The 27,053-nt window shown below is 35.3% G+C and overlaps 1 protein-coding gene across 5 annotated transcripts in view; it reads right to left on the minus strand.

The window, feature by feature from the left end:
• The window catches only part of OPA1 (OPA1 mitochondrial dynamin like GTPase), a 50,628-nt gene that overhangs the window by 17,595 nt on the left and 5,980 nt on the right, over positions 1-27,053 (minus strand). For 3 of the 5 annotated variants that reach the window (XM_071567072.1, XM_071567070.1, XM_071567071.1), the window contains 24 exons: positions 26,931-26,998; positions 22,502-22,612; positions 17,909-17,962; positions 16,726-16,830; positions 15,758-15,844; positions 14,772-14,885; positions 14,362-14,442; positions 14,167-14,241; positions 13,798-13,869; positions 13,549-13,648; positions 12,900-13,030; positions 12,302-12,374; positions 12,138-12,210; positions 11,362-11,477; positions 10,747-10,811; positions 10,096-10,172; positions 7,215-7,380; positions 6,640-6,792; positions 5,929-6,037; positions 5,233-5,312; positions 3,976-4,116; positions 2,093-2,209; positions 710-803; positions 284-394 (listed from right to left, as the gene is read on the minus strand). In XM_071567072.1, the coding sequence (XP_071423173.1) occupies positions 284-394; positions 710-803; positions 2,093-2,209; positions 3,976-4,116; positions 5,233-5,312; positions 5,929-6,037; positions 6,640-6,792; positions 7,215-7,380; positions 10,096-10,172; positions 10,747-10,811; positions 11,362-11,477; positions 12,138-12,210; positions 12,302-12,374; positions 12,900-13,030; positions 13,549-13,648; positions 13,798-13,869; positions 14,167-14,241; positions 14,362-14,442; positions 14,772-14,885; positions 15,758-15,844; positions 16,726-16,830; positions 17,909-17,962; positions 22,502-22,612; positions 26,931-26,998 (2,373 nt within the window). The remainder of the gene's footprint in view (positions 1-283; positions 395-709; positions 804-2,092; positions 2,210-3,975; positions 4,117-5,232; positions 5,313-5,928; positions 6,038-6,639; positions 6,793-7,214; positions 7,381-10,095; positions 10,173-10,746; positions 10,812-11,361; positions 11,478-12,137; positions 12,211-12,301; positions 12,375-12,899; positions 13,031-13,548; positions 13,649-13,797; positions 13,870-14,166; positions 14,242-14,361; positions 14,443-14,771; positions 14,886-15,757; positions 15,845-16,725; positions 16,831-17,908; positions 17,963-22,501; positions 22,613-26,930; positions 26,999-27,053) is intronic. The other 2 variants (XM_071567074.1, XM_071567073.1) reach the window with 1 other exon arrangement.

The raw sequence follows: 27,053 nt of genomic DNA on the forward strand, positions 1-27,053 counted from the left end.
GGTTCTGTTCTACATTTGTAACTATATTTTTCAATATACTAATGCAATATATTTGTATCAGTGACATTACATCTAGTGTAAATTCCACTGTTTTATCACACTATATTACCCATGACCACCTTTGAATTAGTAAGATGTGACCATATTTAAGAAAAAATTCATATAATATTAAATAAATGCCAATACATGAACAACTCATATCACACTGAACGTTCTCAAGGACAGTGGTCAGAATTTGCTTCACTTCAAGCTCATTCCAAAACACTACAGAGTAGGTACTTACTGAGATCCTCTGCAAGCTGGACTCTCTTGCCAGTTAGGAGCATGACCTTTTTTTCACTGTCCTCAGCAAAATCTTCAAGCACTTCCTTTACATTCTTCTCCAAGCGCCTTACTGTGAAAAACCAAAAAAAACAAAGCAAGAAAAAAAGTAAGTGGTACTACTTTTGTACCTGTAGTGACCTAAGGACAAAATTTTGGGAAGGTCTGTTGGAATCATAGTATATGTTACAATAATAGCTAATCTAGCTGGAGAAAGACAAATTTCTGAACACAGAAGCCCCTTCTTTGGGCCGTTAAGACAGGAAATTATTTGAGAAAGATTGTTACATTTCAAAGGTTATTTTCTCTCTTAGCAAAATTATAATTGGATGACTTTTTTAGGAGGTAACTTTTTGTTTCAACCTGTCCTGCTGACTGTGAGCCTTACCTTCAGTGTTGGTAAGCTGCTGCCTCAGTGTGTTTGCTGTGATCGCCAGCATTCGCTGTATGCGCCAGAAGAGGACAACGTCGTTACACTCAAGCTGGAATGAGAGAAGTTGTGCTGTCAGACCTCTGATGTCCACTGAACATCCTACATGTACAACAATCTCTTGACTCTCCGAGCAGCAACTGTAACTTCATATATACACATCCTGATCTCACACAAAAAGCCCACAGACTGTGTAAGTAACAAGAAATCACATAAAGTACTTCACAAGAACCACATCAGCCTTATTTAATGCACTGCATCACTTTCACATCTGCTGTTTTCAACAAAAGGGCCATACATGGAAACCATGGAAAAACAATTTGCACACACTATATGCAGGCTGGTGAGAGTAACCCAATGCCCACTGAAACTCTTATTCCACACTTATTCACAGCAAACAAAGTGACAGACAACAGCTGAGCTCCAGGTTGTGCCACCCTGTCTGACAAACCCTTCTGTGGACAGTGCTGGGCCAAGGGCTATATTTATTAATAACAGAAGAGACAGTTTCTACACCTGTAAGGTTGGGAGGAGGGAGCATTAACTTCACATTAGGACACCTAAACAAGGACAATAACATGAATAGGAGGTTAAATGTCATGAAGAGGCAGCTCTCCATGCTGTCATCTCAATCTCTCATTCCTTACAGGCAAAGGTATTTCAGAAGTAGCAAAGATTTCTGGGTCAATGGGAATCACTGTTGCTCATTAAAAGAAAAACAAATCTCCACAGAAAGTGAGAAGCTCCACCTTTCCAGTAATTTATTTTTGATTTAAAATATAATGGTAAGAAAACTGCATATTCTTTGTGTGACTTCATGCGTACTGTCATTGGTTGCACAAGCTTGGGTTAACAAAACTGTAAAGTCATTTATAAAGACTTGTTTGAAAACTCCACAGTTTTATTTTCCCTACTGATCACACGTGATACCAAGTATTGACTCTAAACACTTCCTGACCATACTTTTCTTATAAATCCAAAAAGATGTTTTCTAATCTTTTTTTGTATCAGTGAGGTAAATAACTAGCAATGGGAATGTGGGAGAAATGGGTAACAACCAGATACCACCAGCAGTACAATATTGCTTTTAATAATGTATTTTCAATACACATTGATTAGTAACAGATGTTTAGGTCATGGCTAATACCTAGTGGTCATTTTACACAATTATGACCAGGATGGCATTTTATCCATTGTAAGCTTCATGTAAAACATATTTGAGATCACCAGCTATCTGGTCAGGCTACTTCAAAGTTATTTTTAGATTTTTTCTTTCAACTAAGATAGGAATACTAAGGCAAAACACTAGTGTAGATGAAGAACATCTGTTCTTCAATTTACCTCTGAGTCCACAAAATGCCTCTGATAATAATAGAAGCCTCTTCGACATAGATTGCAGTGGTTCAAGGCAGACTTCAGGAAGTATCTTCTATAAATTTGGTGCCATGTGTCTTTAATCTAGGAAAACAGTATTTAAATTGGACCAAATAAATAAATACATACATTTGCTATCACGCACAGATTAATAATTGCATTTAATTGTAAGAGTCTAAAAACTAACAATCCCAGTCTGGGGGTAAAAACTGGAATGCTTTATTGAACATGCGACACGCAATTTAAGGGTCTCGCATGCAGGACACGCTAATAAGGAGGATGGATTATGGTAACATGTGTTAACTAGGGGATTATACAAGTTTCAGCTAGGTTGCACAATTAGTTAACATTTTCTGTAACAGGGATTTATATAGGGAGAAGAAAACAAAGAGTTTCAACATGAATTGATAATATACATCTTAAAGTTCATTTCTATCTTAGAGCAGGAGACAGCTCATCTCATGGTAGAACATCAACAGGCCTTTTTGTCCTTAGTGATGGAATTTGTCTCAGCCTCTGTTGATCAAGGTTTACTGTTTAAGCTTGTCAGGCTCCTCACTGCTGGAAGCTGAACTTCAGCCCAAACATTTCATTTTAAAATATAACTCCAAATTCCACTATCACTGTCACATAACATGTGTTTAAATATTTTTCAGCAATTTGTCTGTAACTGGGCTATGATTAATGTGTTATTTACACTTGGCAAACATTACAGATGACTGTCAATTTAAAAATATACTCTTCCATGCATATAACATAAGTGAGTGGTTAAAATTACCATCTGCAGCCAAAATACATTTAATTATATAATACAAAACAATCTTTACATTAACACCATGAATACATTTTTGAGTTGTACCCATTAATTTACCCATTACACCAGATTAAAGCATAGAGAAATATTTAATGGGTCTTATATAAACAAACATTTGTAACTTTTCTTGATTAGGCTTATTTATGTTTCAGTTCTTCAAAATTAAATACCTGTATTGATATGCCTCTTTGAAACCCCCATAAAATACAATTAAGAAGATCAGTTGTTTAGCTAGAAAGAAAACTCAGCTCACACTCTGCCTCCCTATGAAGAAGATGTGGATCACTACTATGACCTTTACAAAAAATGGTAAGTACTGTATAGGAAAGGAGCAGCAGATATTTAAACGACTCTTCTGCCTAGAATAATTACAGGTATTAATGTTGAAAAGGAAGCCAAAATTACTGCAAAAAATAAATCACTGTTAGAAGAAATCTACATCTATTACTTAATAAAGTCTGAATTCTCATTTATTTAAAATCTTACCTTTAATTAGATAAAAGGTCTAATTACCCCTAAGGGCCTTACACTGCAATGAGACATGTCTTTTTGCATGAAATGTACAATATCATCCCTTGGGACACTCCTAAAAAAATCCTACCTTTTTACAAATATTTTTTAAAAATCTCTCTTTCTTCAATGTAACATGAACTTCAAATTTCACATACAACCACAATGAAAGCTTAAGGATGCACAATATGTTTTTAAGGTATCTGATGTTTTTATGGCCTTGATTTCACTACATAACATCTGAACAGTAATTTCAAACAAGCTGTGTCATAATGTAAGCAAGAAAATCTGCTCAGCAGATTCTGATTTCAGTCTAAACATAGAGATTCCAAAGTGTTGTACTGCACTTGTCTGACAGCCAACAGAAGTGTGTGAATTGCGTGCAAGAATTCGTTTAGTAATTCATTTGGAAACATCTGGATTACAAATTCAGTATTCAGCTGGAGTCTCTTGTATGCTCTTTAGAAAGAACATTCAAGAGTACACAGAGGGTGTCCACATGTCTTGATACAATTCTGTGTCTTACCAGACATGGGTCCACTGTTACTCCTCTTGCTTCCAGATTCTTTCTGACAGTCGTCACTTCATCATTTGCCAGATAAGCTGCATGCTCTTCATTGCACTTGATTAATTTCTCCAGTTCATTTTTTGTTTCATTACGAATATTCTAGGATAGGAATGATTAGTCAGAATTACGATAGATCCAGAAATCATCAATATCTTCATAATAGACATTCTATTTGCTTAATAAGCCAGAACATAACTCTGATGCTATAAACTATTACATGTAAGTAACTACAAAGGGTAGTTGTGCAGACATCTCAAATACAGTATTTTTAATGGATAATTCATTGTCAATTTTTAATTTATTTTTTATGCACAGAAATTCAGAACAAGAATAGAAGCATGGGAAAAAAATCACAGATGCTAGCCCCCTTTCCCTTCCATGAATAGCCACTAGCAGGGTTCACATATCACCTGTGACACTGATGAGAATTGTAATTTTTGCCTATTAGTTAGCAAGAACTCTCCACGGATTCATACCTTTAAGTTGCTGTTCATGAAATTCAAGTAACAAAGGCTGAAGTCACTACCTTTCTCCTATACTTGACTGCACAGAGCTGACTGTAAAACTCCTTTCTCTGAAACAATTACTTTGACTATATTCTTTTAAACTCTACTTCCTTCTTTAAAGTATGGTTCATTTTGAGAAATATCTAGAAAAAATAGTAAAACCCCCCCATTGTCTCTGGGCATTGATTGGAAGGTGCTATTTAAATTCCAAAGAGATTTCCAAAAGCTAGGAGGAAATGGGAGGAGAGTTTATGATCAATGTGGCCAATCAGAAGATACAACCATGATTAGAATGCTAATAACATTATCACATACTAATCAAATCCAAATGGAGCTTGATTGGAAACTGCATGTGACTTTTGTGTAAAAGTCACGCTTAAAAGTATAGAAGAGAACAGCCCAGTCTCCTCCTGCTCTCATTGATCTCTTTACGCTGGAAGAACTTTAATACACGTCAGTGGCATAACAGCAAAAACGTAATGCAGCTGCAGAATTTTACAAACCATTCTGTAGCTACACTATGGAAAAAGTATATGAAATTCTTTGTGGTATTTAAAACAATGAAAAGTTTTTTATTTTTTTGCAATCATCTAAATAGTGGGAAGAGGTTTGTATTTTTTAAAATTCACTCAAAGTTTTACTCAATGTAATAATCAAAGTTTTCCAAAGGTAGTGAATTACAAATTCTTTATAATTCTTTTCCTTTTACCTGCTCTTTGGTGCGGCCTACCCAGTATAACCACCTTTTTTTCCAGTCTGGACCCACCATATCTTCAATAACAGATTCAGCTGAAAAAAGAAGCATGATATTAACTATCACATCAAATATATGCAATCAGTCAAATTTTATTCTACACTTAGGCACAAGAAGAAGAATGGACATTTTATGTTGAAGAACATAAGATACGCCATATTGAGTCAAGTCACGTTGCCTTCTACTTGAAGCAACAGTTGATGTATTTCACTAAAATTTAAAAATGACTGCCAAGAGGTAGATACTGAAACCAGAAAATAAAAACCACAACAGCCCACCTGTTCTAAGTAAGGCATTTAAAAAAAATCTTACCTTGCTGCAACTTGCATCAAAACTAATTACGCTGGAAACCATAAACGGACCAACTACTTTCCCTGAATTTGTCCTGTTCTCCTACATGTGCATTCATACCATTTTTTGACTCTACAGATCTTTACTACTTATCTTTCAGTTGTCTCATTGCAAGAGTAAGAGCACAAGCTTTTGAGGCTGTATTTTCTAAATATTTCTATCAGTATAGTACCATTTCAAAGGGTCAGCACTGCGTCAGTTGTGCTGATATAAAAGCTTGCACTGCAGTGAAGTGAACTAGATCCACAGACGGGTCCAGATTGAAAAGCACAGAAGAGTGGAATACATGAGACAACTCACTATCTTTGAGGCGACTTTGGAGCGTCTCTTCCATAAAATGAATGGCTGCATCCCACTGCTGTTTATCAGATATTGACCGATCCTCTAAGGCATTGTGCTGGATCACTCGCTGCAATACAGAATGCCATTTTAGCATGCAAAAAATAATTTATTCAGGATTTAATAAAAAAAATTCTAGCATTCTCTTCATTTTTTACTGTCTGTTAAAACAGCTTGTATTGAGCACATGTGATTTATTCAAGATTATTCAAAGCACTGCCAAAAATATTTTGTGTGCCTCTGACTCTTTTGTACAGCCTAGCATAGATAATGTAAAAAATACAGAAGATACGAAACCTCTCTGGATTACAAAATCTATAAAGATGATAACAAAATGATGTTATTCAATGCGGCTACGCAAAACAGAACAAATGAGCTGATGCTAAACAATTCTCACCAGGCTGTCCTTGTGCAGCCAGTGATTATGGAGGACTTTTCTGAACCAACCAAACCAGTTTTATTAGGTGTTATTTAGGGCAATAACTAATAAAAGATAATAATGACATTGAGAAACACTGTAATAAAATATTATATGGCAAATGTGAGATAGACACATCTTCCTGTCATTTCATGGTTCCAATGAAAGAATGCAAAAATACTGAATATGCAACTTCAGTAAAAAAATTTCAACAGCACTTAGTCAACAAGGCAAAAAACCCCACTACATTATACCAGGCTATCCTCTGCTCTCTCATTCCATTTATGTCGTTTTATCGTTTCTTCTTTGACAGCTTGTTTCAGTTTATCAAAGATATCATCATGCTCCTTTCCTTTTTTTTCTGTCATGAAACGGGAAAATTCTTCTTGCAAAGTTTCCCAGGCCACCTAGAAAGTAAGCAAACAATTCCTCCTGAAATGGACATTACACTGTGCACCAGCTGCTAAGGGAACATCTATGGCAATTCTTATGAGTATGAAAATGTGGAGACTTTCTGAAAAAACATGCAAGCATAAGAGTAAGTCACTGAACTTTCCTTTGCCGATTTAACCATTACTAATAAAGGCAACACTAAACTTTGCTTCAATATATTGCATATTCAGTATATTATAGCAATAGAGTTAGGGTTAGGGTGAATTCTGTTAAACATCAAGATCTTGCAAGTCTTTTCTGACATGTAAGTTGGTTAAAAGAACTGCAGTCAGCCCTTCAAAAAACACCTTACACTTCTGGAGTTATGCTTTCATTTTAAAAGGTTTTGCACAGATTTTATTTTTTATTTTTTTAATGTAAATAACTAAATTCTCACCTCTACTGCTTTATTAGGCAGTTGCTTGTCAGTCCACTGCTTCAGTTTGATGTCCACAGTGGTGTTAAATGTCCCTGAGTTTGTAGTCTGTGCTGCTGGAAGGTATATATTCTCAATCACATGAGTAGATACCCTTTCCCATAAAGTTTTCTCAAGAATCTCCTCCCTAAAATGAAAGTTGTAACGCATGTGATGGTTTCCAATACACAAGTGACTAACAGGTATGCATTCAATTTGTTAGAAACACTGAGAAAACAAGACTACAGAACACAGGAAATACTCCTTAACATCAGGACTTCAAACCAAAATCTGCATGGAACTAAGGACACAAATGCACAACGTTTTCAGCAGCAAAGACAGCTCCAGAAGTTGACCTCTAAGACTCTCACAATTGCCACTGCACTGCACAACACAACAGGTCCCTGAAGCCTTTAACTATAGCAGTATAACCACACAGAGCTGTGTGTATATATGCATGGGAGGTGGGGGCAGACTGCAAAGCATCAAAATGATCTGACTGAAGTTCGTGCTCCCAAAAGAGCATGTGGGTTTTGTTTCTGCCGTATTTGGATTTGATGGTTGGAACACGCTGTAGTTTTCCATCTGGGATTTTCACTGATTGCTCCCAGATTTGACAACCAGTGAAGCAATATGACAAGACTAACCTTTTACCAAAGTATGTATTGACATTCATTAACAAATGAGCTTCATGTCACTATAAAACTAAGCACTGCTTTCCTATTTATGGTGCCTTTTCACAAAGTAACAATGGAAATGATCCAACTTCAACCTTTTTACTTTGCAGTAAGCTTACTCCAGAAACCTTACAGCTGCAGTGAAACATCTCAGTTGAGTCAGTGTAACCTGGACCCAGTACCCACAGAGCCAGTCAAGCTCCTTCTGCTCCTGCCACAGCTTCTAGTACAGGCTACGGGTTTTCTGCAGTCTAACCTGATGCTTGCTCAGAATGCTACATCAGCTTCGATCGTTTGAATGCTAGATTTGGCAAAATGGTGAGACCTAAGAGACGAAGAGTAAAAAATGCCTTTCTTGGTGATACAAGACTCAAGCCCTTTTCTTCCAAATGGGCTGAAGTTCAGACCACAAGCCTCCTCAACAACAGCATAATTGAAAAATCTCTATTTTGTGTTTAAAGCATCCTTCCTTGAGAATTAAAAATTTTGAAGCTGTCCCTCTTTCATATCAGTATTAATGGAGATCAAAGTTACTAATTTTTCTACTTTTGAAAGAGATGTTCAGTGTATTTAGGGTAGTAAAAGTATTATAGGAAATGAAAAGGAACTCAAAAGATGTAAATGCTGAAAAAAATTACCTTTAAATAAATATTGCCAAAAACTGTTTAAAACTGGTTTAAAAAGTTTTGTTCAAAAAAGGATGTTTTAATAGTATTCCAGCAGAGATCAATTATTGATCATTCTTCATCACCATTAGAACCACCAGGGATGTGGCAAATTAGTTTCACTTGCATTCACTTACAGGGTGTGCTGGAACCCACCTGTTATGCATTTTATGACTTCAAATGCACTGCAGGAGAAGGGTAGTTCTCTGATTAACAGCAAATGCAGTCTCATTCCTTTTCTTTACTGATGTTTCAATAAGAATACATTTTTGCTTTGCTTAATTCAATCAAACTTAATTGGGAGGAATAGAAATTTTAACAGGATAGAAACACCTGTATTCACTTGCACTGCTGGTTTTAGTCTGGATATAATGGCATTTTTATAAAAGCATTTTCTTCAGGACTTAGCTGTCCAGTTCTAGTTTATAGCTTATTAAGTGTTATAAATCTAGAATTACCACTACACTTTAACCTTCAAAATAAATGCACAGAAGCATTCATGTTATGCACCCTCCCAAACCACAACATGAAATGAAGCAAAGTAGACATGGGCCAGGGTTCTTCACATCTATTACACAGCCAAGAGCAGCAAACACCAAAATGACAAACCTGCATTACATTTGGACTAGAACAGTATTTCAGACTAATACACTGTATACAAACCTTTCTCTGAACACAGCCACACATCCAGAATTATTTGAATGTCATTAAGAGTCAGATATTTTATCTTTTTTGTTTTAATCTTTGACCAAGTAACAGTTCAATTCAGGTCACTAAAGGCAAAGGCATTAAAGAAATCTTTTCTTTGTGGTTGTCAGTTGTGGTACAGGCTGTCAAAGTAATCCTTTACATTGGCTATTCTCCTCTCAGGCTGCATGTACAGTGGCTTTATTATGCAGTGATGCCACATGGCTGAGGTGCTTCGGCTGAGCTCTCTCTCACACCTGTGCTGCCTTACACTGACCTACTTCTCTGTAGTAGGGTGCGACGTGATTGAGGCTACCAGTGAGATCCACATGTAGGATGAAACCCTCAAACATACAGATCAGCAATTTTTTAAAGCCAGGAATTACATATTGCTTTAATTTCCCAATCTCTGATTCCCAGAACTACAAAACCTTCTTTTTTTCAAGGTCATAGGCATTATTTTGATACGCACAGTGATAATCCTCAAATATCAAGAGGAATTACTCATTCATACTTCAAATGAATATTTGAAAACTCATTATCATTTTCCCTTTAATTTTTGAGGAGTATCCATTGTTTGTTACACCATATAAAACAGAAAAAAGCACAAACTGATATAATTTTTGTGAGGGGATTATAAAAATATTTGCTGATTCAGAATAACAAAGACAGACAACTGTCACAGGGACAAAGAACATGATAATACATTGTCCAAGAAAAACAGTTTCTTACTTATACTTGAGTACTTTGTTTACTAGAGCTCTTTATATAAAGGCAAACTTCTGCTAGTTAACAAAATTAAAAACAAAAAAAAAAAAGAAGAAATTACCATACCAGTGCTTTGGTGTGACCTGAGTCAAACTTATGACTTCATCAAGGATCTCATTCTTTGCTTTTTCAAACAGTTCATTCTATGTAAAAGGAAATAATAAGATTAAGTATGGTTTGATCATGTTTCCATACAAAAAGGAAAAAATCAATCCCTTTTTTTATGGCTTTTAAACCTCAAATGTGCATTTCATAAGCTACCCTGATTTATGATATAACTTGCCACTCATCTCTTGCATGCCTCCAGCCAGGCATGGCACTTGAATGTTGAGGATTTCTATAAAAGAATTAGAGAATGAGATCCTACTTTTTTTGTTACTCTGTCTGTCTAAAAGACCAGGAAAGGTAACTTCTCTATTCCAGTTCTGTCATGATCACAAAGAAATGCTGACCTATTCCTGGGGGCAAGTTAGGTCAGAGAACTCTATACTAGAAGAGTGAAGGATGTAAATGCAGAAGTATCACAACGTTGAAGAACAGTATTTCGAAAATGGAGCTCACAGTTTCCTTCCTCTAAAGTAATTTACACTGTCCTCACACTTTAAAATGTCAGTTCTTTACATTAACTCTAAGAAACCTTTACAAATGCAATTAAATGGTAAAAATTTTAATTATAATCTTCAACCCTTTGTAAATTAAAGCAGTAGTGTAATTTACCCTGTCAAGCTCACGCAACCGGGGGTAATTGTTCTTCCATTCGGTCTCAAGATTGAAACGCGTGGCTGCGAAAATCAGAAACAAGCCCAGAATTTTTTAAATTTTCTATATAAACTTCATCACCACCTTAAAAGTTTATCAGGTCCTAAAATTGCCACAAATTTTGATTATAACAAACCCTCAAAGCACTTTAAGTGCGTCTGCAAATGAACAGAATTTTTTGCTGTCTATGACCAGATATTCTGTCTGCAAACTGCAGAATCCGTGCAAAAAACGTAGTGGAAAGAGCCATTAAACTTCCAACTCTGCACCTTTATGTAGAAGGCTATTTTAATCAGTACCTGAATCCAGTAGAAGAACTGTGTTTCACTCACAGAAAAAAAAAACAAACACCAAAACCCCCTTGATTTTGTTTCTTCATACTTATTTGCTCCTTTGGTTTTTAGAGGAAGTGAATACTTCATACCATGAATTACTTGTTTGGGTTTTTTAATAAAGATTAACTGGGGAAATTATCAATTAACAAGAAATATCGATCATGTAAAACATAATTGCCCAACCATGTTAGCAAACAGTGAGCTGCTATTTCACTTCTTTTTTTAAAAAGATATTTACCTTTGAAAGCATCTGCTTGCTGCTCCACAGACTCTCTCACCATTTTCCAAAAGCAATCTGACACAGCAAGACTTAAGTTCTTTGTTGTTACCTGATGTGCTTTCAGCATAGATGTCCTGTAAAGAAAGACAGCTATAGGAGATCTATGCCTACCAATGCTTTCTGGCCTATGATTTCTCCTCTGAAGAATAAAGCTTCGCTTTTTATAGAAGAAACTAAGATGCAAATGTGCAAATCAAAAAACTCTCAATGGAAATAATTTTTTATTCTAGAGGTTGCAGGTACTGCGGTCCCAAAGACCACGCAGGGGACCTTCCTGAGAAATACCAGCCTGTGAAATCAAAACTCTGCTCTATGAACTTCTCTCAGAATACATCAGGTAACCCTTCATATACAATGTTGTCATACCAAGACAATTGACATTTAGAGGAACCACAACTCATATTTGGGCTTGGTTCCCTCCTCCCAGGTGTATCAAATGTTTGAACATAGGCTGGAACTTATTTCTTGTAGAACCAATGGAGAAACGTCAGAAGAGAGGCACAGAACTGCAGTGAAATCAAATGCTGCCTGAAGGTTCCTGACTGTCTCCATTCACTTACAGCAAGCATTAGGAAACCAGGACAACTTAGTCACTTCAACATAGTACTGAGTTTAGGCAGATTAAATGTCAAATAGTATTTCCACATTGAAATCCTTTTCAGTTTAACAAGAAAAACTGATGCTAGGATTTACGACAGGCTCATTTGAGTAAAAAGAATGAAATGGCAACATACTTTAATAGCTTTGAATTTTGAAAAAATTCCTCTTCATATTCTTTAATAGATTCAATGCTTTCACTGCTGTTTCCTGGAGAAAAAAAAGAGTGCTGCAACAGTTCCATTTAGACAGTTTTCTCTGCTACCAAGGACAAAATAAGCAGAGCTAGAGCTCTCTTTACCTTTTCCAGTAACAACTGCAAAATAACCCAAAGCTTTCATTGGAAAGAGTTTGCCTTCAATGATTTGCTGGATCTATGAAAATAAAGGAGTAAAAAACCGTGGTTAACTTTGCACAGAGACATTCTCTCATTCAGCACCATTTTAAAGCCAGATTTAGCTATGTCTATGAATAGACTACTGCAGGAACAATTTGTCATGGGACTATGAGTTCTACTGATATTTAAAACAAAACAAACAAAAAAAATAAAGGCATAAAACAAATAAGGCACAGCACAGCAAAATACAACATACAGCAAAAATGCCTGTCCCAGAAAACCCTTTTTTGGGAAATGGAACTTGCTCAGGTTGCCTTCATGAAAGGAGTCAGTATTGTAGCAAGCTGAGACTGAGGTCACATAGCTGATCACTAAAAGCAAGGCCTGAGCGAGATTAAAACAACAACCACCTCCCCAAAAAATCATCACTCTGAATACAGAAATAAGCACTTAAAACCAACTAGAAAAGGTAGGTGAGGTCCAGTATTTCTGACAGTATCACAAACATTTTACCATGTGTGACTTTAGCCACCATGATATGAGAAAAACAGTTTCAACTCACCCTGTTTGGGCTGGTCACGTTCTTCTCCGCAAGATCAACCTTAGTCAATACAAAAATTGTCCTTTTTCCTTGGGGATCCATTTGGCTGACTAAGTCAGTGACAATACTGCGTTCTGCATCCACTGACCCATCTAAAATAAATACAAAATTGTACTTTAGGGACTATGTAATCTAACATACAGTACTGAAGAGTCAGTAGGCATCAAGCAGGTTTCATGTTACCAATTAAAACCAGCAAAATTTGGACTCATTTTGGGGTACACACAGTGAAAATTTGTTTTGTTCCCAGCACCCCCAAAAACTAGTTTGTTCTATTTGTGTAAGTTTTGAACAATACCAACTTGCCCAAAACATTCAACTCTATTATTGTATGCTGCCTCAAAAATTACTGCTGAAGAAATCTCAAATACTATTATCACCACCATTTTTCTTTAATGATTAAAAACCCTTACCAAAAAGTCGCTTTTTGCCACAGATTTTGCACAGATTGCTTTAATTTATAAACAGACATTCCAGAGCATGCTGTTTGGTACACTATACAAATTATCACAAAAGGAAAAATAATACAATCAGGGCAGACCCCAGAGTAAAATAAGCACCATGATTAAAAGAATCCTCCCAGCTGGATAACTATGTAGATTCTAATTACCTTGGATACAGAGGATGATGGCATTAGGATTCTGCATGTAGGCCTTGCTGATGCTAAAGATAGTTTCCTTTGTATCTGGAGCCATACCTGATGTCACAGTCTTTAATATGTATATGGAAATATATATTTAATGAGAAAAAAAAGGAAAAAAGATGTTAAAAACCCCCAACAGCCAATGTTCTCACCAATAACATTACTTCATTTACATGTCTTAATTTTTAATTTTTTTTTAATTTATTGCATACTTACACTAATGACTCCAGGTAAATCAACCAATACCATTCTCTGCAAACCAGGACCTTTCACACTTAAGGAGATGGTCTGGGAGGTAAAATTGAAATTCATGTAGTTACATACACAAACACATATAAAACTATATAAATGCATATTTACACACATATGCTTCAATCAGCAGCAACCTGTATATTTTAAATATGAAGTACAACTTCAAATGCAAGTAACTGATATAAAACTGATTTTAACAGTACAAATACACCTTCCATAGTGCAAAATATTAAGTATGCACAAACTGGATTCACCACAGTATCCTAGCTGAAGAACACTTACAAAAGATACACATGTACAGATATTTGCCACTGAATATTTGACAAGTCTTACCTCAGTGCTAACAGTGCACCCTTCTTTCACACTATTTCTCATTCTGATTTCTATTTCATTTCTCAAAGCTGCAAGCTGTTGTAAGAAAAGCAAAATACCAAATTTCACTCTAATTAAACAGATCACAAAGATACAATTTCTTTACAGAGAACTAATAAAAGTCACATTAACTTCCAGTCACTTCTTTATACTTACATCCTCCTCTTTGGTCAGATCAAACTCCCGAGAGCTGTCTTTGAATAAAGCCACATGGTGGGGACCTTCACTAAGGGTTACCTAAACGGTAAAAGCCTAATGAGAAAACACAGAAAATCTAACACAGAGAAACATAAATACACAGCATATGTACACTTCCCGCTGCAGAAACACATCTATGTGTAATGCTTATTTAGCGCAGGACTATTTAATGGTAGGTAGTACAACTACTATACAGATAGTACACATGCATTATTATATTGGCCTGCAGAGGTTTTGTCATTGGCTGAAACAACCACCTTGCTTATAGCCATTATATAAAAACATGTTTACGTATACTTCAATTAATGGCATAACCAGAGGGAGAACAACACAGCAAATGCAGATTCAGAGATTATGATGTTTCTTACCTTTACAGGGGAACGTGTCATCATCTCCCCAGACCCTCGAGGGAACATGCGCGCCTGGGCGATCATTTCTAACACACTGGTTTTTCCTGCACTTTGATCTCCAACCACCACCACCTTAAGTGAAAGTTGAAACAGCCATTGGTTTTCAGCAGAACATTTTGGAAGCTTAGACAAAAGCTGACTAGAAAGACATGAATCTTTATCAACATCAGCTGTATTCTGTTCAATAATAAATGCATTGGTTTAAAGCTGGAATATTTGAAGAAATACTGAGTTGTAGTCATGCAAAAAACCTGAATTCTGCTTAAGACAGTACAGCCCACAAAACACCTTGTCAGGCCAGCTAATGAAGAGAGGCGCCTGCTCTTATGGCAGGCAGCTCTTCTCTTCTTGTACAAAATCCTTTCAGAAGGCAAAATGTTATTCATCTGGTAGGTGCTTCTTCTGCCTGGAGAAAGCTGAATTCTGAAGTAGTTGCTGTCATTTCTGCATCTTAGCGGTTTCCTATAGAAGCTACCAGTGCTACAAGCAGTTGTGCAAGCAGGAACCATTCCTGACTCTTCCCTACACCAGCAATCAGTCCCACGGGCACTCCAACAGCAGCACTGCTGCAGGGAGAAGGCAGGACACCTTACCCTCTGACCTCCACTCACACACACTGGGAAACAACAGTCATTTTACAGAGTCAAGGAGGATGCGGTGCCCCATGTGAAACCATTTAAAGTGAAAAGCTGAGCACAGCAGCAATATCTGAACTAGACAGGGGTTTATCTATAAGCCAAGACAGACTTAACATAGGTAAACTGGTTATTCTCAAAATTATCTTATTGCTTCTAAAACGGAGAACATGTCTTAAGCAAAAAAACCGGAGTCACAAGAAAACAGTCTAGCACTAGCTCTGGATTATTCTGGAATATAATTAAAGGCTCCACTCAAATATAAGACTGGTGTTTCCATAAAAACCATTCAATTTATTATGTACTTACTCGAGGTAGGTGATCTTGAGTGTTATAACTGGCATCATAATCAGACAGGATGTCAAGTACTTCAGAATACATATCAATCAAGGATTTCTACAGAAAAGATGTACAGAAAGAAAACACAGCCAATTAAGACAATTTGTTTTATGAAGTACAATACCAAGTAAAATCATTCCTTGCCTTCTGTGGATGAAAATACTACAGCACCCTGCTGAAGGAAGACAATGAGAGCTCTTACCTATGAACACCATAAGAGAACAACAGAGCTCAGTGTCCAAGTTGAAGCTGAATTGAGTTCCTTCTATTAAACATCAAGACGTATCTTTAGTTTGATGAACAATAAGCATTAACAAGGGTATAGAGTTATCAATCTAATTCTGTACAAATAAGAACTTTTTATCTTCCAATTCTCAGAGGAAAGAGCAACATCAATATTGGTCAGCAAGTGATGCAGAGAGAGTTGGAAAACATCCATTTTTAGAATGTTCAGGATGTTGGCAGGCAAAAGTAAAAGCATACTTAGTTCAGTCTCCTTGGATTTATAGAGCCATTAAATGATGCTTCCTGACCCCATAACTTTTTCCTACCAAACTCAGTAAGACCCATGACAACATACAAAGGTATCAGACTGTGTGTGCAAGAAGAGTTGGAAGCAAGACTGTAAGAAAATACAGTGAAGCTACATTGAAGAACCCAATCTGCATTTTCCAGTCACTTGGGTAAGTTACTTAGTTAGATGGGTTAAGCCCTTTGTGCTCTTCAACTGAAGCCATTTCCAAAAGCTATGTATTAAAAAAAAAAAAAGTGATGCATAAAAGTCTGGATGAGTCAAAGAATTAGAAGGACTATCTTAAAACTAATGTTGAAAGTTCATATATGAGTTAACAAACAAACACAATTTAGAATAGCATCATGGAAATAGTGGAAAATATATCATAATTACATTTCTGTGTGGTTTTTTAACACATAAATACCTTTAACTTTCTCTGATGAATTCCCTTGTCATCTCTTTGCAGTACCAATTTTCTTAATTCTTTGTTCTCCTTCTCTAGTCGCTCGAGCATTCTTTGGTATTTGAGCTACAAAACAGTAAATATACTCCTGTAATTATGGAAATAGTACACTTGCATCATCAAGGTCTTACCTATGAAAAATGTATAATCCCTCAGGCAAGTCCTTCAAAAATATAGAAACTTTTGTGACTGTTACATTTATTAAAAATACAAGCCCATCAAGAGAAGACTATCAGAAATTTTTTCCCAATGCAACTCCTTTGCTTCAAATGTCCTAATAAGACCACACTGTTCCAACTTGGGAATACATAAACCAATCTTTAACCATCTTAAGCATCATTTTAAAAGAAGATACACATATGGAATCAAGACAGAAATTAGTGTCAGTGAGAACTGGCCATTCAATCAAAAGATCACACAGCTTAAATCTGAATTTTCAAGCCTAGTTTAGACTCTTTTTTCAGCATAACACCTCAGTTCAAGACACAACTGTACCAGCTCAATCCTGTTTAGGAGATTAAGATAGAACTCTTAAGATGAGATATATATATATATATGTATGTATGTATAGTTTTGGTATCTACTCTGGAAACCATTTTCTATGATGTAGTAACGCATTTGGCCTGGGCATTTTTTAAGAACAAATAAAATTTCAAACTGTTATTAAAAAGAATTCAGCAATAAATGCATTCAAAACTAGCAAATACATGAATAGGTTACAGAAACCCATATCAAAACAATGTGGCTGAGCCAAAGAGTCAATTTAGAAGCCTACAGATAAAAGATTAAGTACATCAACTTAAGAAAAGCAAGCAAGCAAACCAAAATACTGACAAACATGACTAATACTCATCAACCCTGAAAAAAATCTAGCTTAAAAATAACTAGTTCTGCTTTGCTAATCAAGAAGATTAAAACTTTGTTAGAACAAGGTCTTGCATTCTGTAAGTCACTGTCAGAGAAAAAACAGACTGGAATGACCTTTGGTCTGTGCCAACACAACGAATCCTGATAAACTGAACCTGGAGACTGAAAAAAGCACTGCATTTTTACCAAATGTATTTCAGGAGTGCTTTTGTGTACTAAATCTGAATCTGCTGCACAAAAATCACTACTTAAGACATCAGTAACTCAGAAAAGTCACCTGAGTGCGTAGAAGTTCTTCTTGAAGTTGATCAATCTTCTCTTTGTCAGAAACCTACGAAAAAAATATTCATGGCTACTTTCACGTATTTAGTTTAACCCCCGTAAGAAACCAAATCACAAACTGAGAGCTTCAGTCCATATAAGAAAACTGACTTTACATGCCTTTTAAAGCAAGTAAAATTCTTCAATCAGCATTTGAGATTTGGAAAAATTTTAGCAGATGGAAAGTTCCATCTGCTACAGCAGGTTCACATCAAAGAACTGTCTGAATTTCAGTACATGCAAATGCAAAAATTAACCCTTCAAGGCTTAAGACTAGGAAAGTAGTCTTAGAGAAAAGAAACTTTATACAGTGTTGAGTTTTCTGGCCACTGAATCAAATGTAGTTTTACCAGTCATACTCTTAGGATCTTGTATGTTCATTCTCTGAATGAGCATTATCACTAAACACCTGCTTGCTACAGAAACGACTTTCAGGAGAGTACTCACTATTTCTGAATATTCATGAGGATTCTTCTTTCACACTTGTTTGTCAGAATGATAATTCTAAACATGCTGCATAACTTCATAAATGTTAGGTAGGATAGTCTTGAAGGGTTATTTCAAAGTTATTTAAATTACATTAAAAACTGGAAAAATTAGGATATTAAAGGACAATGTATTTTGACATTCAAGGCATTAACGTAATAATATCAGGCAGTAAGGATCATTCTTAGACAAATATTTGCCAAATATGTTCTTCAAGATGTAATAAACAGTTGTCTAAAACAATCCCCTTTTAATAAAACAATCCCCTTTTAATAAAACAGACACAAGCATAAATGGTGCAATACAAATTGCTTTGAGGTAAATATTTACAAACAGCATAAAATCTAATAGTTGTCTCATGAAATAATTCAATTTAGAAAAAATATAATCTAAACAATTACTGAAAGCTTCAATATTTGAATAAAGTTCTTGTAATAAAGCTCATGTGACATTTACAACTCAAGCTAGCTTCAGATCAGAAAGAGTATATTATTTAATATGCAGAGGACAGCTGTCATTTAGATATAAATTAATTCCATTACTATAATTTCACAACAATTGTTACAGACTAAACAAGAAAAAATCTACAATTATTCATAGTGATTATTATTTAGCTATTAAGACTGTAATGTACAGAGCTGCATCTGCACTTTACAGAAACAAATTCAAGCTGACTTTCATCTTTGTCCAAATTTTCCTGATTCATAAATAGCAAAGAGGAAGAGATGTAAATTAGCTATTAATTTCTGATAATTAGTTCCGTAGCAGCAAGAGCACATCAGAAACAGGGTTAGTTTAACACAGAGGACTTGGTGCTGCCACAAGGCGATATATGTAAATAAGCATTTACATTATACACACAGTCTCAACACCTCAGAGACATTAGGGGAAAATAAAAATAGGAAGGCAAAGAGAATGGTGTGGAGAGTCAAAAGAAACATGAAAATTGAGGAAATATAAGGAAAACAAAGTGTTTCCATGTGCTGCAGATTTTCTGGTCTCTGCTTTTACACAACCTGTTCTCAAAGGGCTTGTGGGGGTGTGATTCACCTCTGAAGTCCATCCCTTCAGAGAGACACCTCTGACTACACAGGCACTGCTTGCATGGGCTGCAGGCTTATGCTCAACACAGTAAGTCAAAATATTGCACAGAGCTGCAAGTTGCAAGATATGAAGCAAAAAATTACCCAGCACTAGATGATTAATTCTAACAAGGACAATTAGGTAAGCCATGTCAAAAATAACAAACAGCTCTAGAATGATGTATTTGTCTCAGCATTTGGTGCAGGTGTGATTTCAATGTTCGTACAGTTTTGAACATGTACTCCATAACAGTGCTAAAAATTTTAAAGTTGCCAATAAAAGTTAAAGCTAAGAGTTTGAAGTACAAATAGCCACACATGACTCATCTGTGATTTCTACACAAAAAAATCAACCATTAAAATATGTCTATACAGGCACATCACTATTTGTTTAAACCAGTTCAGCACGGTTTGTACATCAAGATTCCTCCTTCTTTCCCCATAGCCAGCATAAAGAGTAATGACAAAAGAAAACTGGAGAGCCAGTTTTAATCAAGGGTTCCTGCACACAGATGCAGATACCTGTTTACTAAGATTACCAAAAGCTCCTTATAGATTCAAACATTTTGCACAGTGGTTGCTTTCCAACAACGTTTCTCACGTTATTTGTCATAATTACCTCTGAAAATCCAGTACCTCTGAAACCACAGTTATTGGCCTTTTATATTCTCCTATGAGACTACAAATAATTTTAAATTGATAATCTACAAAACTAAATGATTTCCAGTAATATAAATGAAACTATCAAGGCCCAGACTAAATGCATTCAAGCAGTCATGCAGGGTGCAGCTGTATAAGACTCAAAAATAATACTGCTAAATATTTACGATAAGGCCGACCAAAAAATACCCAACTGGAAACAATCCCACTTTTGTTTTGAGTGTCCTCTCCTGATTGTGAGATGGTTCTTACTATTACTCAACTCACAACTGCATTAGACTTAATATTGAGTAATTATATAAAATTGGAAAAATATGCAAGCAATTTGGGCAACAAAACTTCCCAGAATGGAAATAAAATTATCATCTTCTCTAATAGAGAGGTAAGGAAGTCAACTCAGTGAAAAAATAAAAAAGATTAGTTTACATATTTTCAAAAGGACCTGCAATGACTTATTTCAATGACAGGAAAAAAATATTCTTCCGAAGGAGAATCTCTATCAATGATTGGGATCTTTTAAGGCATATCACCGTACTAAGACAGTAAAGAAAACAGCTTACCACCTCTTTCAATCTGATGCAAGCAAAAAGACTAAAGTGACAAAGACACATTCCTTGTCATAAAGCATGTAGGCCAAATGGGACACTTGAATACTAAGTTAAAACTTTTTATATGTAAATGTAAATAGACCTCCAACACTCAGAAAACAGAAGCACCTGCCATGGAGGGCAGGATAACATTTACAAACATAGCCCTTGAAGTTGCTTTACAGCTTGGGAATTGTGGAATTAATTGCAACTAATGGAACTACTAGCAAAGTGGAATTTCAATCAGAAACAAAGGTGATATCAAGCTCATTTTCCTTCTTGATTGTGTTTATGAGGCTGATAATTTTTTATATATTTTATATATTGCCTTTTCAGCATTTTTTTCAATTCATACATTTCATTATAAACTTCAAGCTACTATTCCAGCTACACTCCAGCTCTCTCAATAAACTGTATACAACCTGACAAAGGCTGAAGGAATTACTTTTAATAAAAAAACCCAAACAACAAGTAACTGAACAAATAGAGAATATTTAGACCACTGAAGACATCTTACTCTTACTAAAATACACATGAATGCAAGAAGAGTTGTAGGACATCTACTGAGATAAAATAATGGCAAATAATTGCATTTACATTATATTTTATAGTACAATGCTGTGACTCATTGTAACGGAGGACAGAATACATCAATGCTATTTTAAATCCAGACAGAATACTAACTAAATAATTTTGAAAAATTAAATGAGGAAGAAATGCCTTTCACCATATTTTGTTTAAATTAAAGGAAAATTAAAAGTTTAAAGTGGCCAGGGATTATAACCCTAAAAGATAAAAACAATTTGAAAGTAAAATATTTGAGTATGAAATACTATTATACTTTCAGAGACTAAAAAAAATGACAACTACATTAATTACTATGAATTATGCCTAAACTTTAGTTCACATTTAGTGTGTTCCTTTTTCATAGGATTTATCTTCAGATGCAAAGGATATCAAGTTCTGTACTCAGTGGTCAATTCCAAAACAGTTGAAAAGTACAAGTAATCAGAAAACTATTGAGGGTACACAGAACCACCCAACAAAGCAATGTGGTTAAGAATTACAGATTTTAACAGACTAGACAACTAAAACATCCCAATTTAGGAAGAATTCCCAATTAATCTCAACCATATAGTAATTAATAAAATGACCTGGGCTTAAATTAAGTAAGTAAACTGAACTGCAGATGTTCAACTACCACAACATATCAATGTAAGTTTCGGTTTAAGATGGAGAACAGACAAAGGACCACCTTTGGTTAATATACAGCAGATACAGCTGTATTTAATTGTCTGCGCAAAATTGTTTCTAAGGAGTTGCTGTCATTTTCAGACTAGTAACAGTATAAAACAGAGAAAAAGGCTCCCAGAGATACAGTGCCTGTAAATAGATACACTCTTACAAGATAGAGCTTCCATAAGCAACAGTAAACTGACTTGACATTAATTCACATGCTTCCCTTAAATGCATTTTTAATGTACGGACAAATAACAGTTTTTACAGAGGCAGAGAACATACAATTTCCAAGTGACACAAAGTACCTGTTTGACTTTAAACACAACTTGGTTAAACTGAAACAGGACTACGCATACACACTACACTGTAGTGAAGCTGGCTGTAGTGATTATTTGGGTCCATGATTTAATTAGTTAGATTTTCCTAATACAAATACAGAAGGTTGGAGTATTTGATTAGTGTGAATGCAGTATATATTGTTCCTTAAGCCATCACCTTTCGCTTCTGCTGGGATGAGCCCATGTTATATTGGCCAGCGGCTCTGCGTGCTTCCTCTTCGTGCTGCTGGATTTGTTGTTGTAACAGAATGAGTTCACCAAGCAGGCCCTGCCATGAGTTTATAATAAAAAGGAGAGGAAAATTTGGGGTGTAAGGAGAACAAAGTTAAACCAAAGGGCATAACAAAGACAGATGAAAAAACAGATATGGGTCAGTTCAAACAAAAGTGAAATTTCATTAGCAAGATCTTGCTGCCTGGAGCAGATCGAGCCAGCAAAACTGCATTTTGCAAATCAAGGTAGAACAAAACAATCAATATTTAGCTACATTTTATGTTCAACTTTAACTGAGCATCTAAATTCATCTAAATTCAACTATGCTGGCTTTAAAATATTCTCAAAGTGTTCAGAATTTCACTTTAATTCTTCATACTAGAAGTTCTTAAGTATCAGCAATTTTTCTTAACTGTGCGTGTATCTACAGTGTTCTGGATATTCTACACAGAGCTGTGCACAGTAACTAACAGGCTCAGCTTTGTCTGTTAAGGTTACCTTTTTGCTTTTATTCCCAGCAAACCAGAGACAGTTTATAGAAAGATGATTTTTGCCTGTTACTCAACTTTCTCAAACTAGCATTAGAATAGTTTCTAGAGCATTTAAAAAAAAGCCCCCTCTCCACTTCTGTAACACACTGCAGCTTAAATTCATGCTGTCATAATCCTTCCTGATCACTTCAAAAATCCCTAAAACTACATCATTATTCCTTTACTCATTCAGCATTTCCACAAAGCTTAGTTTTCTTCTCTTCTCCCTCCACACCAAATATTCCCATAATGGCAAGCTGTCTTTCAGAATCAGTTTAGAAATACCATGCCAGTATCTACTGGAATTTTATGAACAGTTTATTGCAAAGAATGCAGACAAAAATATTAATGAAGTATTTAAATAATGCTCTCTAAAAGATACTACATCATCTTCTAGGGAAACAGGCAGTGAAATGAAAGGTTTCAAAAATGTACTTCAGAAATCAAAACAAACCCTGAAATAGAACTTTGGTGTAAGAATTCAAGACATCTGTGATCAAGTTACACATTTGTTGCATGAAATACACACACAGGCATGTACACAGAAGGATAAACAACACAGGAGAAAATGGAGAAAGGAGAGAGACAATCAAATGACCAAATAAAAACATTTGTTAAATAGTGATTTGTATAATTTCAAGTAGACAATCTTCCCATTTGTATCTTACTGAACCACTTCAAGATTGATAAATGTCTCTATTGCCAGAGTAGCAAATGCATTAGAGCAGCGCCAGGAACCAGGCGACAGGATTCATTTCCAACAGCAGCAAGGAGAGAGACCCTCACAGCTACACTTAATACTTGAGGAACAATAATACTATTTTGCCATTGTGCAGACAAGGAAACTCTCAATATCACCCAACACATTCCTTCTAAATATTATGTTATGGGTCTAAAAAATGCAAGAAAAAACACTGAACAAAATTTGCCATGAAGGCCTTTTAGCATTTAAACAGGAAATGTAACAAATGTTTGAAGTCGCCAAATCTGTTTAATGAGCAATTACTTTCTGAGACATCTGCCACATATTCTTATTCCACAATAAAGCATGAAAAGCCCATTTCAGCCACAGCTACCCCATGTAATAATATTCTAATAAAAAATAAAGTGACATAAAAAGCTTATCTGTAACACTTTTTTCTTTGTATATCAGTCAGTAATCTTATTATTTCTTTTATATTCTATTTCATCATTTATAGCTCATAATTAGAAATGAATATAAAATTAGATCTATATATATAAATAAAATATAAAAATAAACAATACAAATATTTTTAAAAATCTATAACCTTAAATAGCACAGAACTACCCACACAACACCCAGGCTGGTATGAACCAAGACACAAACAAAAATATTTACATCTCTCTCATGTAGCACTACCCCTCTGTGTACCTTCTGCCAAAATCAATCATTCCAGTGTAAAACTAGCTTTATTTTAAAGAATTTTATCTAGAAAAAACAACACCTAATCTATTAATAAGATTTCAAAATCCAAGTTCTTTACAATCATTATATAATTCTTTTCATTGTCAATGAAACAATAGTTGAAAGACACATTGGGACAAATCCTGCAAAATAATGAGAATCTGAGTGCAAAATACATTTAGAAAAAAGGCAAAACAAGTGCTGACATTGTTAATGCATATGCTTTAAATCCCCTTCCATCATTTGACACTAAAAGTTCATATAATGTACTTCAGCTGAGTATGACTCTCTCTTTAATTGAAAAGGAATGCAAAGGCATGAAAATAATGTGGATAAAGAGATCAATCTCTAAAAATTTGATTAAATATCACCATTTTATCCAGAGTACCTATAACATGAAACTGGAGATTAAGTTAGGATTATAATAGTGCTATTCACAAAAAAGAGCAAGTTATGGAAACTTTATTGCATAACTGCCAAGAAAGAACGAAACAAACAAGAATGTTTTTTTAAAAAAAAAACAAAAAATATCTGAGTCAAGTGATACTCCTTACTCAAGTCTCTTTTTCCCCCTCCAGCAGCAGCTGCAGTGAAGGGCTGTGGGATACTGTGCCGCTTCTCACACCGACCCAGCGTGGGCTGAGCGAGCCAACCACCCACTGCCAACTCCTCAATAGTGCAGCAGGTTCTTCAAGGCATGAGATTTTACCAAAGCACCAAAGCAGAGAAAGACTATCTGAGCACAAACCAATCAATATCTGAGTCACATTTTTCACTCCAACTCCATCACAGGTATAACCACTATCCATTTTCTTTAATGTCAAAGGCTAAGCTTCGGAATTTGCTTGCTTTAATAGGAAGCTATTTCTTTTTTTTGTAGAGACAGGCAATAGTGCAAGATATTCCAAGAAGGTAACACTAATGTTTCAAATACAAGCCTGAACTAGTCCCTCACGTACAGTGCAACAAGATCTTTTTACTACACTATAAATTTACAACCCTCTTCTCTCTTCTTTGTCCCAGAACAAAATTTCTTATTTAATGCAGGTAAAAAGAGATTGAAACTCCATTTATTTAAATTACGTATCTGAACACTCCAGTAATTTTAATTCTTTTTTAAAAATATGGTACATTAGCTGGCAGGTAGCAGTGCACTCTTATTTGGTGCTCAGGACATCTTTCACTCTCTCAAAGTTACCTTACAAGCTAACTGGTTCCTCATTCATTCTGCTGAAAGGTTTTAGAGACCTGTCTGAGGATCATGCCCAATAACAATTCTTCAGAACATTCCTCCAAATGAGCAATTCCTAAATTCCTTTATCAATTACTAATCCCTTCACAATGAACAAAGAAAACCAGCTCATCAGACACATTTAATATCATACTACAGCATTTTATGCATCCATACAATCACAATTCTTGAACTAGCATTGGTTGACAGTGGCAAGCATTGAGTGCAAAAAGGCCATCTAATTCATTGTCCTGCAAATAATAATTTTGCCCACTAACAAACTCGGTGATTATGCTTTGTTAGGTACTCAAATGAGCCTTGTTTGAAGGCTGATCACAGTAATAAGCAAACCAACAGTTTCTAAGCACAACCTGTCAGACATAATTGGAATAAAAAAAATCCAGTAGACCAGACTAAATTTTCTAAGTCATACTGATTTCACATGGGCTGCTATTTTCAGTTCCACGGCCAAAGTTTTATTGACAACTGCATCCAAAAATACTACAGCTTAATAACAGGTTTTAATTATATTAGTGGCATTCAGTAAAAATTCCAGTTAATTTAGTTATCAAGGACAATGAACTAAGATGGCCACTGCTTCACAAATCAACAGTAAGGTATTTTTTATGTTTCCCACAGTGAAATCTGTGCTAAGCAATCACTCAAGAGAAAACAAAACAATAGAAATTGACAGTTTACAGACAAAGCGGAAATAAAAAGATAAGTTAATTTTCGTGTAGAAATCCATCACTGTTCAACAGGGGGAAAAAATGGTTTTAAGATGTGAGATTTGCTGGTTTACTATATATTGCCATGCAGTATTAATGTGATATAAATGTATACATGCCTGCATATACAGTAAAGTTGTTTATGGAAAAGCCCCAGTTCAGACAATTTTAGTTGCAAAAATAACTATATGATTATTTACAAAGTTCCTGATATAGATTGGTTTTCTTCCATTTTTTAAAAATAAAAATAGGAAAAATGAAAAGCCTTTAAAGAATGAGCAACATGACAATTTAGAAATTTAACAGAAACAAGATCTACTGTCCATGAAAACAAAAATTAAATGATAAACTCTATTCAAGCTGCTTCAAATAAACATCTGCAAGTAGCTACTGGTAACCTCTCAAACAATAAATACCCATTTATCAAGACATTTTGAGTTTTGCAGGTGAGTAATTACCTTCTTGAACTGTTTGTCATTGTCGTATCCCTGGTCAGTAGCCCTAAATGCTGTTTCTCCTGGAGAACCTAGGACATAATGACATAAACTCATTATAAGATGCAAAAGGCACTTAAATTCTTA

This window comes from Pithys albifrons, chromosome 11, assembly GCF_047495875.1.
Source record: "Pithys albifrons albifrons isolate INPA30051 chromosome 11, PitAlb_v1, whole genome shotgun sequence".
NCBI classification, from domain to species: Eukaryota; Metazoa; Chordata; class Aves; order Passeriformes; family Thamnophilidae; genus Pithys; species Pithys albifrons.